Genomic DNA, 17360 nt, shown 5'->3' on the forward strand with positions numbered 1-17360 from the left:
TTTGGGCCCAGCGCATCACGTGACTGACACGGAAGTTGCAGGTTAATTTAGACACTATGAAAGTCGGGATCGTCGACCGGCACACTTCCTGGGGGCTTGATTAGCATCACCTAGTGTGCTGGAGTAATATGCATTTATTGACATACATTATGTGGCCCCTTTGTGACAACGACAAATCCCTTCTCTTCATCTATGTTATATTTAACACACTATACATTTCCCATTGCTCTATTATGCAGCATATATCTCTGTTAATCGGCTATGTAGAATTAACCTGTGTCCAAGACAGCAGGCCTGCATTATTTCTTCCCCCATTTCTATGTGCAAAATGTTTCTTTACAATGGTCAGACAAGACACTTGCATGTACATTTAATCCCCTTAAAAAGTTGTATTTTAGATTGAATTGTGCAAAAGCCCCAGTCTTGAGGGTTCAAACTGTGTTGTTTTCTTTTAAGAACATGTAATACTCTTTTGCTTTCAGGAAATAAAAGCCAGTGGCGATCCCATATCTCCACAATCTGGGACCTAACTTCATCCTCCAAGATGACAACGCTCGCCCCCACGGAGCCAGGGTCATCACAGACTACCTCCACAATGTGGGAGTAGAGAGAATGGAACGGCCTGCCAATAGTCCAGACTTCAACCCAATTGAACACTTGTGGGATCAGCTTGGGCGTGCTGTACGTGTTAGAGTAACCAACACAACCACGCTGGCTGACCTGCAACGAATCCTGGTTGAGGAATGGAACGCCATCCCACAGCAACGTGTGACCAGGCTGTTGTGGCGGCGTATGGATCTTCCACCCGCTACTGAGGCTCCTGACGGTGTATTAAATGAATAAAGTGTAAAATAGACAATATGTCTTGTTTGTTCCCTGTTACTGAAAGAGAGTTCAATCATCCAATCCACCAAACAACTCAAAACAACAGTCAATTCCAACAGGAGAATACACTGTTTACAATTGGCAGAGCATTTGGGCAAATTTTTCCTTGGGCTCTACCCACATAATCAGCTGTGCTGCTCATCCCACAAATGCATGATCCTTACAAGTTGGACATCATTGTGAAGGTAAATAAACAGGCTTTCCAACGATGTAAAATACAAAGCCAATTAACATTGTAACAACAGAGAAATAAGCCACCAAACACAAGTTTCCGAACCTTTTTTCCCCACTTTATATTAAAGACATCTCACAGAGAACCAGTGTAATATTGACAATTCCACAATAACTGATTTTATTACCCGTGGCTGAACCAGATCTTCGAAAATGTCAATAAAAAGGACCCGAGACAAACAATATTAGTGAACCACACACTTTTATTCCATATGTAAATACACGTATAAATGACTCGATAAATAAATACATAAATATGTAATTAAAATTAGCAAAAAATGCAAAAAAATAAAATTAAAATGAATGTAGCCATAAAAATTTATAAAATTTAACATTAATTGTTATTTCTGTTTTAATTTGTTTCTTCAATTGTCTGTTCTTCTTCAATTATAATGTATTTATAAGGCTTTATATAAAACTATTAATAAATATTTATAAAGATAACAAGGTTTATAAAGTATTCATGCTGATGCTTTACACAGTAGTTCACACAGCACATTATAATTACCTTATTTACACAATACTCCATTCTGATTGGTCAATTTCTGTGTCCATAGCAACGGTCTGTTTTAAAGGAATAACAGACCGTTGCTATGGACGCAGTTCACTCCTTCATGGCGGTGAAAGTGCTCAGTGATGTCATCACATGGTGATGTCACAGTTCAGGAACTGGCTTTATGACATCACACTGTTATGTCATATTCCAGGCAGGAACTGGCTTTATGACATCACGTTGGCTTTAATCTCAGAAGTCTGGTTAGAAACTGAATTTCACCACAACTTCAGTACGATTACAGTCTCGATCCGAGAGAGACCTAAACGTCAGTGTGATCTACAACAGACCATAGTCTTTAAACCAGTACAGTCTGATCTACAACAGACCATAGTCTTTAATAGACTACAGTCTGATCTACAACCTCTGTTGACCTAACGTGTCTAAACGACTAGTGTAAGTATATAATTACAGTATCTATATACAGTTTCTATATTTGAGTATAAGCAGTATATTGCAGTGTGTTCCATGTGAACACAAGAGATTTTATTCATGAAGATCGGTACGGGGCCGTTATTGGAGCAAAACTATTTGAAAATGTGTGTGTAGAGTTGTGTAACTGTCTCTCAGTCTGTGTGTGTGTGTGTAATCATCACAATCATTTTCAGCCAATAATATCTATTTACGCATTTACAGACATTACATTGAGAACTTATTGTTTATTTAAGAAATGTGAAAAATATGTTAATTATAATTTGCCTGAAAGTCAGAGGTCACTATGTAAACAGTACCATAATCTGATTACCACAACCACCATATTATTTAATTTACCTATTTCATAATCTATTTTATTCTGTTATATAATAATGTTATTCATTGTTTTTTCTCTCTCATTATCCACAGTCTGCTTTGTACATCTCTAGTCTGCTACAGGATGCAACATCAAAATGCAGAGCAGTGGCTGGAATGGCTGGATGCAAAGGAGAAAAAACAAAAGCTTGTTGGTGGTCCTCAGAGCGAACAAGAACCTCATCGGCAGGACCCTGAGGCCCAACGAGGACCTCGCCAACAGGCCCCTCAGGGCCAACGAGGACCTCGCCAAACAGCCCCTCAGGGACAACGAGGACCTCGCCAACAGGCCCCTCAGGGACAACGAGGACCTCGCCAACAAGCCCCTCAGGGCCAACGAGGACCTCATCACTATGACCCTCAAGGCCAACAAGGACCTCGCCAACATTACCCTCAGGGACAACGAGGACCTCGTCAACATGACCCTCAAGGCCAACAAGGACCTCGCCAACATTACCCTCAGGGACATCGGGGACCTTGTCAGCATTTCCCTCAGGGCCAGCAAGGACCTCGTCAACATGACCCTCAGGGCCAACCTGGACCTCATCAACAGGACCTTGAGATCATCTCAAGGCAGGCGGCAGAAATCTCCCAACTCAAGGAAGCTCTTCAACTGAAGAATGAAACCTACGAGGAGCTGATTGCATGGTGTGAGAAATCAAGGTTCCAAAAGGAGATGGCCAAGAGCAGAGAGTTGGAGACGGAAGTCAACGAGCTGCGGGATGAGAATAAGGACCTGGCCACAAAACATCAACGCCGGGAGACGGAGGTCAACAAGCTCCGGGATGAGATCAACGACCTGGCCTTAAAATATCAACGCCAGGAGACGGAGGTCAATAAGCTGCGGAATGAGAACAGCTATCTGGCCTTAAAACATCAATGCAGGGAGACGGAGTTCAACAAGCTGCAGGATGACAACAACGACCTGGCCGGAAAACAACAGGCTTTGGAGACCCAAATCAAACTGATGGCGAGTAAACTCAATCAGGTGGAGATTGAGAAGATAAAACTGGTGGACAAATGCCCTTTGGACATGCCAGTTTTAGAATCAAGGTTACAAAAGGAGCTGGCCAAGAACACAGAGTTGGAGACGGAAGTCAACAAGCTGCGGGATGAGAACAAGGACCTGGCCGGAAAACATCAACGCTGGGAGACGGCATTCAACAAACTGCGGGATGAGATCAACGATCTGGCCTTAAAAAATCAACGCCGGGAGACAGAGTTCAAAAGGCTGCAGGATGAGAACAAGGACATGGCCAGAAAACATAAACGCCGGGAGACGGAGTTCGACAAAGTGTTGGATGAGAAAAACGATCTGGCCTTAAAACATCTACGCCAGGAGACGGAGGTCAACAAGCTGTGGGACAAGAACAACGACCTGGCCCAACAACAACAACGCCGGGAGACGGAGTTCAGCCAGTTGCATGGCGAGAACAAGGTCCTGGAGGATCTCTGTCTCAAACTGAAGAAGAAAAAGAAGACGTGGGGTTTCTTCTTTGGCAGGAGGGAAACAGAGGATAGACAGACACAGCTGGAGGAGTTGAAAACCAAAATGCTCAACAAGGAGGTGAAAAAGAAAGAGAAGAGGGAGAAAGCGTAGATGAACGAGAGTCGTGACGGGGACAGTCGGGTGGAGAAGGCCGCTTGGTGTTGACACCAGTAGCTCCCTCTTCTTCCCCCCCCTCACCTCTCCACCCTCTCTCCTCCATCCACCTCACCTCCTCTCTTTTCATCCCTCCTCCTTCTGTCCACCCTCCCTCCATCCCACCTCCACCTTTACTCCCTCTCCCGTACCCCGTCGACTTCAGGGCGGCACAATGGCTCAGTGATTAATGATTAGCACTGCAGCCTCACAGAGACAGGTGGAGGTCCACCTGTCCAGCTGTATGGAGTTTGCATATTCTCCCACGATATCAAAAGATATGCAAATGATTTGGACACTCATTGTATTTGATTTAAGCCCTGGTGATCAGGTCTCCTCCCTAATATACTAAAGGGACTGTTTGTAAGAATCAGAAATTCTTGTTAACAGCGCCACCTGTTGTGTGGGAGTCTTGTCTGAACAGCGTAGCCACACGCGAGCGCGCATATGCGAGCGTGCATATGCGACATATGCGAGCGCGCATATGCGTGCGCGCATGGGACACCGACCCCGGTGATTTATTCGTGTAAGAAGTTACAAACAGTCCCTTTAAGTAATTGTTCATATGTTTAGAGTGTCAAGTGAGTTGACACTCTACTTAAATCAATCACATACAATCAATCATGGAGTTTTCCCCCTGTTGTTCAGGTTTCTCCCTCAGTCCAAATATATAAATAAATATCAATAATAAAAATAAATATTCAATAATATATGGTTTTCTGCTGGTGCTCAGTTTTTTGCCAAAAGTTCAATGTGTCTGCCACTCTGAGTAAACACATACAGTGTAAATACATTATTGTATTTCGGTGACTTTAAAGTAGAAGTACTTGTATCTGTTTAAGTTATGATATAGAAGCTGAAGCTGATCAACAAAATAATCAAAGTGACATTATAAAAGATGGTATTTTAAGAGCTGGTTCTGTAATAAATAATTATATTCTGCAGGAAAAACCATGTGACCTTCATCACTGACGGGCTTATGATTATTTTTAATATTATCATTATTTACCGGTAATAACATTTGATTATTAACAGACAGTTGTAAACATATTTTCTTTCTGAATGTGAAACACTGGTATATGTGTTGAATACATGAGGTGGACCATTATTGTGTGAGTTGACTGATGACGAGTTCAAGGATGATGTTTCACTCTAAATTTTTTTCATTTGGTCTCCAAATAATTCTAGAAACATATTTAATTTCACCTCTTTTCAAAGGATAAGAAAATAATATTTACTCTTATATCTACAGAAGTATGGAGGACGGAACCTGCCAAAATGAATGAATAAATAAATAAATGACTTGAGAAAGAAATAAATATGTCATTAAATGCAGCATTAAAAATAAATGTAGCCATTATTAATTGATAAAATGTCACATAAATTGATATATCTGTTTTAATTTGCTCCTTTATTTATTAATTTATTTATTCATATATATTTATTTATTTACTCTTCTATTTAATTTTCCCTTTTATTCATTTATGTTTTTGTCGTTGTTAATGTTTTTATATATTTTATTATTTCTATTTTATTTATTAATTTGTGCTTGAAGTTTTTATAATATTTATTTATTCATGCACTCATGTTTAAATTAATTAATTATTTACTTTATTTATATATGTCTGAATAATTTTCCTTTTGCATTTTATTTTTACATTTTATTTATTTCACCAAACTTATTTATTTCTGTATTCTTTTCTTCATACATTTCTTTTTACATTTCTTTGTGCTTTTCTGTCTCATTATGCAAATGATGGGGCTGCCGGTAAATGCAAAAGTACATACATAAATAAATAATACATTAAATAATACATTAAAAAATAAATAAATGAATTCATAAAAGGGAAAAATAAACAGAAGAGTGAATAAATAAGGAAATTAATACATAAACAAATTCACATTCACATTTTATCAATTAATTAATGGCTACATTTATTTGTAATATTATTTTGCTACATTTAATGGCATATTTATGTATTCATTTTTATTTTTTATTTTTTATTTTTTATTTTTTATTATTTATTGTGCAACGGCCTTGTCAGTATGATTCTGTCTTGGCCTGCCTGCTTGCCTCTGTCAGTTCCCCTGATTGCCTGGCCCCTCCCCTCTCATTAGGAGATTGGCCTCACCTGCTAAGAGCAGATATAAGCAGGGTCATTTCAAGATGGCCTCTTTCTCTCTCCCTCATGGAAGTCTGGTGCCTTGCAGGCTCCCAGCGCGTTTTGTTTGGTTTTGCTTATATGTAGTTATCCCTTATGTTAAAGGTATCTTAGGTTAGCCCTATAGTTTCACAGCACCCATTACCCACACCTAACTGCTGACAACTGACTCTACACCCTTATTGACTTCATTTTGCTTCAGTTAAATTATCTTTAAAGAACTTATTTGCATATTTAAACTGTTACTGTGTGGACTTCCTTTATTTGTTATGCTCTCGAACGAGCTGGGCATAAAAATTGAGTTATTTATTCATTTATATTTGATTTAGGCAAGTTCTGTCCTCCATAATTAACTGTTAATAAAGCTAGAACCATTGCTCTACATTATATTTATATTTCAATTAAAAGATGGCAAAAATGCATTATACAGCAAGCACGTTAACTAGTTACTACCCGGTTGTTTGGGAACAGAGATGTTAATAAACGTATGTTACATTAACGGAATGCATGAATACATTCACAGGCTTACAGCATACAGCCTATGGGTGTATTATAAGACAATACAAGTGATGAATTACAGCCAATATATTAATTATTACAGTCGCAAACAGCTAGCAGGAAGCTGGCAGGCAGAACCGGGCAGAACCAAGGCCTTTGGAAAGGAGGCTGGGTCACGCGTGTTCTGTGCCTGCAGGGCCAGACAGGCCTGCAGAGCCTTTTTCCTGCTCTGTTCTGCCCCTCCCCCTTGTCTTGCAGGTGCTTCCAGGACTGAGTGATAATGGAGGTGATTGGAGTCCACCTGTGTAGAGTTGTTCAGCTGCTGATTGGCTCACTCTCCTACCATCTAGCCAATCGCTGTCGTGGGCAGCATTCAAAAGAAGCACACTCTGGGCTGCCTTTTTCTCTGACTCATTTCTACTAATGTATTCGACTTGTGCAGACATCTGGTTCTAGTGTGAAATTAAAAGATAAGGTTTATGGTAAGGAGGTAGAGGGTACAGGTAAGTTCGGGGTACCCTGTACACCTTTTTCACGTAGTTTGTTCATGTCTAGAAACACTAGATTTATTGGTTGGTGCCAACCCCTGTATGTTTTGTAAACTGCTGTTTTTTAGATAATTTAGTCAGCCTTTTGTTTGTTGTTTCTAAAGAAGGCAGAGACTTAGTTAGGCCTGGTTTTGATTATTTGGCACAACCATTTTGTCCCTACCTTAACCACATTTGTCAACCTTTAGTCTTCTTTAATAAACACCTTTAATTTTGCACTTCACTTTGACTCTGTCTAATCTTTGGTTGTTCAGTTATTGTTCCACCTAGTGGACGTAACACGCGTTGTCAACGCGTCATATCTTTGCGGTAAACACATTGGGCAGAACCGTTCTTTTAATACATCCATGGGCAGAACCAAGGCCTATGGAATGGAGGCTAGGTCACGGGCGGACATGGGTCTTGGGGTATAACACATGCGCAGTGTAACTGAAGCTGCGGTCGTGCGTTGGAATTGGCTCAATTTTGGCGAGTGCAGACCAGATTTTGTGTTTTACCCCCAAAGATACGAGGCATCACCCAGCCTCCTTTCCATAGGCCTTGGGCAAAACCCGGATATGTCACATGAGTGCGCAGGGTGGCGCAGTCTCGTGGGTCTGATGCGCATTCATTATGCCGAGGAAAATAACTCTGGATTCAGGTATTAGTTCATTTTACAACTTTAAATTTTTTTTAAATGTGGGCCATTTAGGTGTTCGTACTGAGAAGTTAATTCACCTAAAAAAAAAATTATCTGCTGAGTTACAGACGTCTCTTTCCCACTGTAAGTCTAAGGGAAAAGTCTTTTTGGGCCCGGTGCATTACATGACTGACACGGAAGTTGCAGGTTAATTTGGGCACTACGAAAGTCGGGATCGTCGACCGGCACACTTCCTGGGGGCTTGATTAGCACCACCTAGTGTGCTGGAGTAATATGCATTTATTGACATACATTATGTGGCCCCTTTGTGACAACGACAAATCCCTTCTCCATCTATGTTATATTTAACACACTACATTTCCCATTGCTCTATTATGCAGCATATATCTGTTTATCGGCTATGTAGGTGGGTGTATATTCTGTTATTTATTTTATAATTGTGTATATATTCCCTCTCATATTTATTGAACAATTTGCTATTGTTGCTGTTATATTTATATGTTTATAATGATGATTGTATTTTACTTCATTATTGTTATTCAATTGATCGATTATCTATTATACAGGGATGAGAGAGGAACAAAGAATCTCACTGCCATGTGTATGTGATCAATAAACTAAACTTGAACTTGATGTAGAATTAACCTGTGTCCAAAACAGCAGGCCTGCATTATTTCTTCCCCTGTTTCTATGTGCAAAATGTTTCTTTACAATGGTCAGAGAAGACACTTGCATGTACATTTAATCCCCTTAAAAAGTTGTATTTTAGATATTATTAGATCTGCATGATTGAACTGTGCAAAAGCCCCAGTCTTGAGGGTTCAAACTGTGTTTTCTTTTAAGAACATGTAATACTCTTGCTATCAGGAAATAAAAGCCTGTAAGTATAGGACACTAAAAGTCCTTCCTATAATATACTTATCCTTCCTCATTGACCAAAGCATTATACTACTGTTAGTTCAGGTTAAACATTAACAGTAAATAATATATTAGACATCTCACAGAGAACCAGTGTAGTATTAACACTTCCACAATAACTGATTTTATTACCCATGGCTGAACCAGATATGAGAAAATGTCAATAAAAAGGACCCGAGACAAACAATATTAGTGAACCACACACTTTTATTCCATATGTAGAAGCATAAGGATACATAAAAACAATCCTGGACTCAATTTGCCAGTTCAAACCTTCATGTAAGCTCTTGTCCTTTATAGTCTTCATTCATTATATGCATAATGGTACAATTACAAATAACTGCACTTTGCTTGATTACAATTCCAGTGATCACCAAGGACATATCTATCTGACAATGTGATTTCATCACATTATTCTCTTTGGTTAACTGAATATATAAAAACGCTGAAATCGCATGCTCTCTAGATAAAGTGCGGAGAATCTTGCAACCATCATATATTCATATGGTATAAAAGTAAAGTCTGTGCTGGCTGGTTGAAAAAAGATGCATAATTGAAATTGTGAAAAAGGCAAATTCTTTTAGAGGGTGTAAGGTTTAAGATAAGATAAACTAGACTTTAATGGTATAGATTAACTAGGGTGTGGGGGTGCAGCAAATAGGGCCATACATGCATTGCAAACATAAAGTTATCAAGATACTAAGGCTGATATTAGGTGCAAAAGATAAACAGTGCAAGAACCTAATGTTCAGGATAAACACGGGATCATTCATTCACTCATGTAAGAAGTGACACAGACAAGACCAACACCACAGTTTTTACTCATCATTCTGGTGGGGAAAATATAGGACGGGAACTCAGCGTGTGATTAGCTATAGGGAACTCCATAGTGGGGATTCTCAACATTCTTCCAGTATTACCGAAAATAAAACTATATACTGTTGCAATAGTAGATGTGTTGTAACCCCCCTCCAGTTGAGAAACACTGCTCTAAACGATGTGCTCACTCAGGGGAGCAGTATCGGCCTGCAAAGAGAATGCTCATGGAGGAGTTATGTCGGATGAAGAAGAGGAAGGGGTGGTTTGCGATGAAGGCCATTGGCAAGGCAGAACGCAGCATCATGATAGCAGCAGTGGCAGCAGCAGCCTCAGTTCCCTCCTCGTTGACCTCCACGAAAGCCTTGTGGACGACTTTTGACAGTACCAGGTCGTTGGCGGGAGACATGCCTGTCACAGAAGAGAAGGAGACGGAATAATAAAAAGAAAATATAATGCCTCACGGTCTCATCCTTACATGGACAGGAATGTTGAGCACATTGACAGGAACCAGTTCAGGTTTCAGGGTGCCTGTTCTATTATGAATATAATCCCAGCACATGTCCTACCAGAGAAGTCACTCATTGACATGTCGAAGGCGTCCACCATGCCCATGCTGACGAGGACATTTTTCAAGTCGTAGCTCTCCTCCATCTTGAACCGAGGAAGCCCCACCCTGATCTCAGTCTCATCCATCATGTCTGGACGAGTCCACTCTACAAAGTTCTCATAGGTCAGCTGGCTCTCCAGCTAAGGGTGGACAGGACACAAACTCAATTATTAGTTTGTCGGTGTCTTGTTGGTTTCTTTATGTGTGAAAGTGCAAGTGTGTCCTACCTTCTCCAGACCTGTTGTACTGTCCTCTATCTGATTGGGTAAAAAGATGAGCATGCTGAGCTCCTTCCCTTTGTAAGGCATCTCTAGGATCTGTCAGAGGGTTTAAAACATTACAGCAAATATATATATATACTGGTCTGACAACTGTTTGGTTATTTTTATGAATTAACAAGATAGTTTATGGGTTTACATGCAACAAACTAAACCCGTGTCAGTTTCACAGTTCTGGTAAAATGGATCATAACCAAAATCTCATCAATTCTCCTTTGAATCATTCACATTCATGGAAATCTCATTAATTCCTGCTTAACCTCATTAATAAATGTTATAAATGATTCAATTGTTGTCTGGTCAGATAACAGATGGTTGATGGACTGACATGTTGTATTAATTGATTAACGAACTGAATTGCTCCATTACCTGGCAGTTGACTTCAGGAATGTAGGTGATAGGGAACTTGCTTTTCTGGTGCATCATCTTCACTGACTTAGTGTCATTCTGAAAACAACAAAAACGTAAGCTTAAAGAGAAAATTAACACCAACTGGAATCTTGTACACATCCCCTTGTTGATGTAGAAGTGTACTGCAGGGTGTGGTCATTACATAGTGACATCACTGTTGGGTGTGGTAAAAGGTGCAACGAACTTGAAACTGTCAACCAGAGGGAGGAGGCAAAGCACGGCAGCTGCTCTTTAATGCACTACAGTATATTCAAAACTGCATTAACTTACAGTATATTTTGGATGTTAAAGGTCTTATTGATTACATTTTTATGTGGTATGTATTTTTTAAGTATGGCTTTTCATGAAAAAAAAAAAAAGATGAGTGTGAATAAATAATTTAAAAAATTTTGGCGGGTCCAAAATGAATGTTTTGTTTATATCTGTGGAAGATAGCGGACGTTCCCACTTCTAACAAGGCTTGTGAGCCAACGGTAAAAAGATGTTGGTATCACATGATATCTCTGGGTCATCAGTTAGTGTGTTTACAGTGAAATAAAATGACTCCCTAGGATTGCTGGTCCTGGCTTGAAAAGTTGATGCAGTATCAAGGCTTCCTGTTGAGTTTCTTTTTCAGTGTTTCTGTCACTTCGTGGTTAAAAATCACTTAATGCAGCATGAAGCTAAATCACTTGTTATTACTCTGAGGAAAGTCCAATGTCTTAACATGTTTTACTTTGGTGAACCATTTGTCAACGTTGTACCACTACATACAGTAGGTGTGTCTACTGACTCAAACTCTGCTTACTTAAGCAACAAACTTTTTTCTATGAACCGTGTGGTCTAAGGAAAGGCGTCTTCCTACACCAAATGGAACCTATGATTAACACTCAGCCACTGGGAAACGCTCCTTCCTAGGCTTGACTAATATGCAACACAAAAGTGTCGGACAAACGCCCTTTTTTATTAAGTAATCAAATTTCACCCTCCATGTCTTTCCACCATTTCATATGGTCAGGTTTCCTGCCGGGGCCCTGATGTTTTTCATTCAACTTTTTTCACTGCTTTCAATGAAGAAGTCAAAATTAGCCTCCATTCCCCAAATGATATACGCTACCATGCAATACCGTTTTAAAAACCCATATTTACTGACTTTAGCTGACTTTCACTCAGTGTGGGTCAATTGAATGTTTTTCTTTGAGCAGTGCTACCTTGTTGAGATTAAACTGAGCATCACGTGTCTCAGTCTCCCGAAACTGCTTGTTCCAGTTGCCTTTGAAGTAGATGGCGTTGACCAGCACCAGCCTGGTCAGCTCGTCCACCACACCCTCGGCCAGCAAATCCTTAATTTTACCTGGTGAACAAAATTGACACATCAAGTGAAGAAATATCAAGCATGTCAATTGCCATGTTTCCATGTTTGTTGTGCGTATGATCCACCTTGTGTCTGCTGGAGCACCCATTCGTTGATGTTGAGCCTGGCCGCCTCTGAGCTGGTGGCGAAGTCCACTGACTCCAGCTCTGCACTGTAGTGCTTCTTGGTTAGTCCTAAGAAATCCTGGAATCATCGACAACACATTTACTGATTCTGATCACCCAAACAAAATAATCTCTTGGCTTAACTTTAGTTAGTGGAATTAGAAGTCAGAAAAGTATTCTCATGGTTTTACTTGCTTGTATGCTGGCCTATTGTCCCTTCTTACAAGGCTTACAGATTCCTCTCATTCACTCCAGCTTAATAGTATGTAAACAAAACCACACCTACTCATGAAGACGCACACACCTCAACAAACTGGTAGGACTGCTCCCCATACAGTCTGTTGGCAACACTGAGGGCATATGGAGCGTCAGCCTTGTTGAGCTCGGTCAGCAGTTGGGCAAAGCTAACATGGACATCATCCTGAACATCCTGGGTTTTCAGGCACTGTGGACAAAGTAGACAAGGGTTAGAGAGATGCATTGAGCATCATCCCAACACGGACTGAAAAATATAGGATATAGGCAAAAGGCAAAAAGAAAATACAATAAAACACCGACGTGGAAAAAGGGAACACTTTTAACACCGACTTTAAAGAACCCATGGAAATGCCTGCCCAAGCTTTGACGAGACTTTCCAGAAACATTCACATGAAGGCAGGTGCCATCCCTCCACCATGTTGTTATTTACATGGTTATCTTGAAAAACAAATGTCCAAGGTTTTTATTCAGCTGAATTCAGGGTGGTATGTTGTGGCTGGTGTGCATCCAAATCAGCTAGACATAAACCATCATTTCGACGTTTGTTAAATCTGGTATTAACCACATAAAAGAGTATTATCTGAATAATAGGATAAGGCATATACTGTATACAAAGGAAACATTTGTGTGTACGCTATTTTCCTAATTTTTGTTATAAGCGAGGGTTAAGTCTACTCACACTGGTTTCCAGCAACTGCAAGAGATAATAAGCATACTGGGAAGAAACCATAAAAAGGAAAGCCAGGACTACATTCCTGTGTATTATGTAACACTATGCGAGCTGTTGGACACATGCACACTAAACCTTCAGCCCACAACTAGGGCGGCTCCCTTGCATTGTTGCTTTTTTTCCAAATTCAGTTCGAGACAGCAGCAGATTGGAGATCAGCAAGCAAAGCAGAGTGAAAACAAAGCATGAAATTCTTTATGGAACCACCGGTTCTTTGTCTCCAAGGCTCCCCCTCACCAGACGACACCAGACCGTTAGTAAAATGCCCCCAGTTAGTTTATCATTCCTCTACTGTTGGCTTTGTTACCACCTTTCGCAGGTGCGGTGGCAGAACGGACATATTCGCCTGCTGTTGCTGCATCATCATCTGCTCTGGTTCTGCATGCTGTGGCTTCTCTGCCTCAGTGAAACGGAGGACCTAGGGGTTGCAATTGTGTTGACTGTTAAGTTAGACACCACGTGTCTCTGGCTGTGTACAGGAAGTTATAATATCATCCCAGCAGTGATACCGCAGGCCTTGTGCAGTACATTACCCTTATATTGGGAAGATGGATCATAAGTGATTCCAAGTCAAACTTCAGATCAAGAGAAGTGAGTAAATTCATATTTTGCCAGTGTATGCACATTTACAAATAGGATGGATTATGGAACCATTACGTTAATGGTTGGCAAGAAGATAAATGACCAGTTTTCGCAATCTTAGGTGATGTCATTACTGACTGAAACATTTCCTATTCCCCTCAACAGACTGGAGTATTTGTAGAGCAAATGTTGGCCAACTGCCTACTGACTGGAAGTTTTGGTAACTGGCTGCTAAAAAGCGAATCCTCACAATCAGCCACATGTTACTGTCACCTCTGCTCTCTCATGCACACTCAAGTCACACAGCCACTCTCTCTCACTCACCAAGTCATGCATGCACACACAGTTTCATCACCAGAACTCATGACACAGGCAGGATCGCCTCTGAGTTTTCTTTAACCTGCAGAACAACTTCCGAAAAAAACTACCATAAATCAGTTTGATTTTTGTCTTGGTGCTGTGTACGTTACCTGAAACTTACTGAGTCTGGTAACTTTATCCCAGACTCAACTTTAAAAGCCTCATTAACCCTCTTATTGACACTGGCATTAACACTATCCCCCCACGCTTTGGTTCCTAGTGCAGGTCAGGTGCAGTTTAGCTGAAGTCATCGCGTTTGGCTGATGCTGAATGCTCCCACCTTCTGGAACAAGCCCAGCCTTTATACACAAGACGCAATTCAAAACAGGTTCTGACACAGCTCCTTGACTCTATACAATGAACTCTTTCATGAAAGGCTGCATATACAACACCAACTTTGTCCCAGACCCGGTCAAACAGCCTGGTAATACTCCTACTGTCATTGCATCAGAAGACAGCAGGGAACAAAAAGGACAACATATTGGAAATATCGGATATCACAATTGCTTTAAACAGTATGTTGTAATCACTTACTTCTGCAATATTCTGTAATCTTACACAATATTATTAGTTCAAATGACTAGATTTAGAGTGAAGACGCCCTTCTCCTCCCACATACTCAGACTTCCATCAGCGGTCCGGCTTGTTATCTGGGTGTGGCTTTGCTTTAGCAATCCTTTAGAAAAAGGTCACCGAATATTGTACAGACTGCCATTGTGTGAGGGGGGTATATTCTCCTCAGGGTGTAAAAGTATAAATCAAACTATATTACTAAACATGCATAATTATTATTTTCATGTCCTAAAACCACTGGATAGACGTAAATTCAGTTTTAAAACAACTACAACTGTCCACATTGTACATGGGAGCATAGTAAGAGCAAAAGCTGTGATTGTAATGATTATGATAGTCATTACTATTCATTGTCTAATTGGGGATAATTGAGTTTAATTATAGAGGACTGCAAATATTCTTCCAGCTGGCATCCATTCAACAACTCAACTTTGAGAACTACTAACGATTGACACCCAGGCAGTCAGACACATGTCTGCTGCACATAACATAAAGGGAACTGATAAGGTGTACAGATTACTTTACCTATATCTTTATTGCCCTTACACTTCCATATTATGTTTCACGTTCCTATAGTAACACAACACAGAGCCACCCACCATAAAACCTAGTCAGAGTCTGAACAGAACAGATCTTTGTCATTTTGCACTGACGCGGAAAGAAAATACTGGTGATTCATACTGAATGAGCGCATACACACCTGCAATACAAACTATCTTGTGTGATGTTGAAATTGTTTCAGAGCTGTTTGGAACTAACTCAGAAGACACAGTTTGTGGTGGTGTTTTAATGTTGTGCAATTTTACGGTGGGAAATCTGCATAATTTTGTCCACCAGATGGACAAAGCAATAAAGCTTCACAAAATCACTATGAACTAAGTGCACCAACCTGCAACGCCATAAATGTGTTACTTTTCACAAAGACATTGGTGTGTGTGTGTGTGTGTGTGTGTGTGTGTGTGTATATACTGTGCATTGTACCTCTGACATCTGTGTGGATGTGTTGCCTCTGGACCCCAGCATCACCATAGCCAGGGCTGAAGAGATGCTGAAAGGGGAGTAGAAGACATTCGCGGTCTTGTCGACATCTCCGAACTTTTTGAGCAAAGCCAGAGAGAAGTTGGTGTTGGCCTTGGACAGAGGGGTTGGTGATGCCATTGTGTCTACAAAGAAGAGAAGAGCATTTATTATTAAATTACAAATTTAAAATAATGCTTTTGTCTCTTTATCTGATTAGTAGGCTATCTCACTATCTCTCGTTGGGCCAAACTCCACTGAAAAATGTGTCAACTTACAATCACATTGATAGTTTCTGATTATAAATACCTTATAGATATATTAAGACAATTTCTTAACCGGTAAGACTCAGTCTTTAGTTCAGCACACATTACACTAAGCAGAGTTCATTCAATACAAGTTTTCTAAACAATTGGTTCACCTACTCCAACCTTTACCCACATAAACCTATCAGTAATAAAGTAAAGTAGGCTAGTGGTGGTTATCATTAATATAATAATGATAATAATAATAATAATAATAACAAAAATAATATAATTAATTGAAATTAGCTACATAGTTGATGGTGTGTATGCAAATTTACCAGTAATAAATAAAAGCAAACTAGTGGTGGTTATCATTAATATAATAATAATAATAATAATAATAATAATAATATAATTAATTGAAATTAGCTATAGTTGATGGTGTGTATCCAAATTTACCAGCATATTGTAAATATATTTACAAAACTATAATAATAATAATAATAATAATATATTCCAGAAAGTGTTACACTTCCGGATTTTTAATAGAATAAAAACAGCTAAAATGGTTAACAAAGCTCTTGTATGGCACAAGGAATGTACATATCATTTTACATTAGATAGATATATATAACATTATACGTACAATTACATACACATTTACTATACTCTGCTCATAACACCAGACATGAGTAAAACACTGTCAAAGCAGGACTTTTCTACTAACTAAATGATCAAATCGGATTGAGATTCATGCTGTACTTACTGACAGAGACTTTTCTTCTGTTCCTCAGGTGGTCGGGAGTGTTTAAGTCACAGTAAAACTGGTTAAAGTCTCACTTTTATTATTGTCCAGCTGGCTGACTGACACGCCCCGAGAAGCTTCCGCATTCTCATGTTTCGTTGTACGGAAGCCGAAAGGAAACAATATTGTGGGGAGATAGTGGGGAAATTTGCAGTGTACAGCAGCAAAGGGGATAGTGCAAAAAACAAGATGCATCAGCTAATACAGTAAAACAAAAGAGCTAAACAAAGTGTAGCAAAATATGAACCATTTAAATAGAAGGAAGTATAAAAGTAGGAGCAGTATATACAGTATTGACAATAAACAGACTATTAACAAAATTGCACAAGTGGAAAATGATATTGCACAGTG

General features: G+C 39.7%; 2 protein-coding genes across 3 annotated transcripts; one reads left to right on the forward strand and one right to left on the reverse strand.

The window, feature by feature from the left end:
- Window positions 1-1904: 1904 nt before the first annotated feature.
- On the forward strand, window positions 1905-4810 carry LOC141759672 (uncharacterized). The gene is made up of 2 exons (XM_074621936.1): window positions 1905-2065; window positions 2513-4810. Exon 2 carries the CDS (start codon window positions 2544-2546, stop codon window positions 4056-4058), a length of 1515 nt encoding a protein of 504 aa, XP_074478037.1. The 5' UTR covers window positions 1905-2065; window positions 2513-2543; the 3' UTR covers window positions 4059-4810.
- A 4245-nt stretch (window positions 4811-9055) lies between these two features.
- LOC141760024 (leukocyte elastase inhibitor-like) lies at window positions 9056-17111 on the reverse strand. Of its 2 annotated transcripts, XM_074622630.1 has the most exons (10): window positions 16971-17110; window positions 15924-16105; window positions 13738-13845; window positions 12744-12884; window positions 12401-12518; window positions 12172-12314; window positions 10940-11017; window positions 10520-10609; window positions 10252-10432; window positions 9056-10093 (listed from the first exon to the last, which is right to left on the reverse strand). In XM_074622630.1, the coding sequence occupies exons 2-10, from the start codon at window positions 16098-16100 to the stop codon at window positions 9870-9872; spliced, it is 1260 nt and encodes a 419-aa protein (XP_074478731.1). In that variant the 5' UTR covers window positions 16101-16105; window positions 16971-17110; the 3' UTR covers window positions 9056-9869. The 2 variants fall into 2 exon arrangements, with proteins under 2 accessions (XP_074478731.1, XP_074478732.1); XM_074622631.1 differs by lacking the exon at window positions 13738-13845 and having other exon boundaries at window positions 16971-17111.
- Between the last annotated feature and the right edge of the window lie 249 nt (window positions 17112-17360).

The sequence above is a fragment of the Sebastes fasciatus genome, chromosome 21, assembly GCF_043250625.1.
Source record: "Sebastes fasciatus isolate fSebFas1 chromosome 21, fSebFas1.pri, whole genome shotgun sequence".
In the NCBI taxonomy this organism is placed as follows: Eukaryota; Metazoa; Chordata; class Actinopteri; order Perciformes; family Sebastidae; genus Sebastes; species Sebastes fasciatus.

Coding starts and splice junctions, on each gene's coding strand:
- LOC141759672 (XM_074621936.1), top strand. CDS start 2,544: ATGCAACATCAAAATGCAGAGCAGTGGCTGGAATGGCTGGATGCAAAG.
- LOC141760024 (XM_074622630.1), bottom strand. CDS start 16,100: ATGGCATCACCAACCCCTCTGTCCAAGGCCAACACCAACTTCTCTCTG. Junction 12,315..12,400: donor GGTGCTCCAGCAGACACAAG/GTGGATCATACG, acceptor TTTGTTCACCAG/GTAAAATTAAGGATTTGCTG. Junction 10,433..10,519: donor GTACAACAGGTCTGGAGAAG/GTAGGACACACT, acceptor GTCCACCCTTAG/CTGGAGAGCCAGCTGACCTA.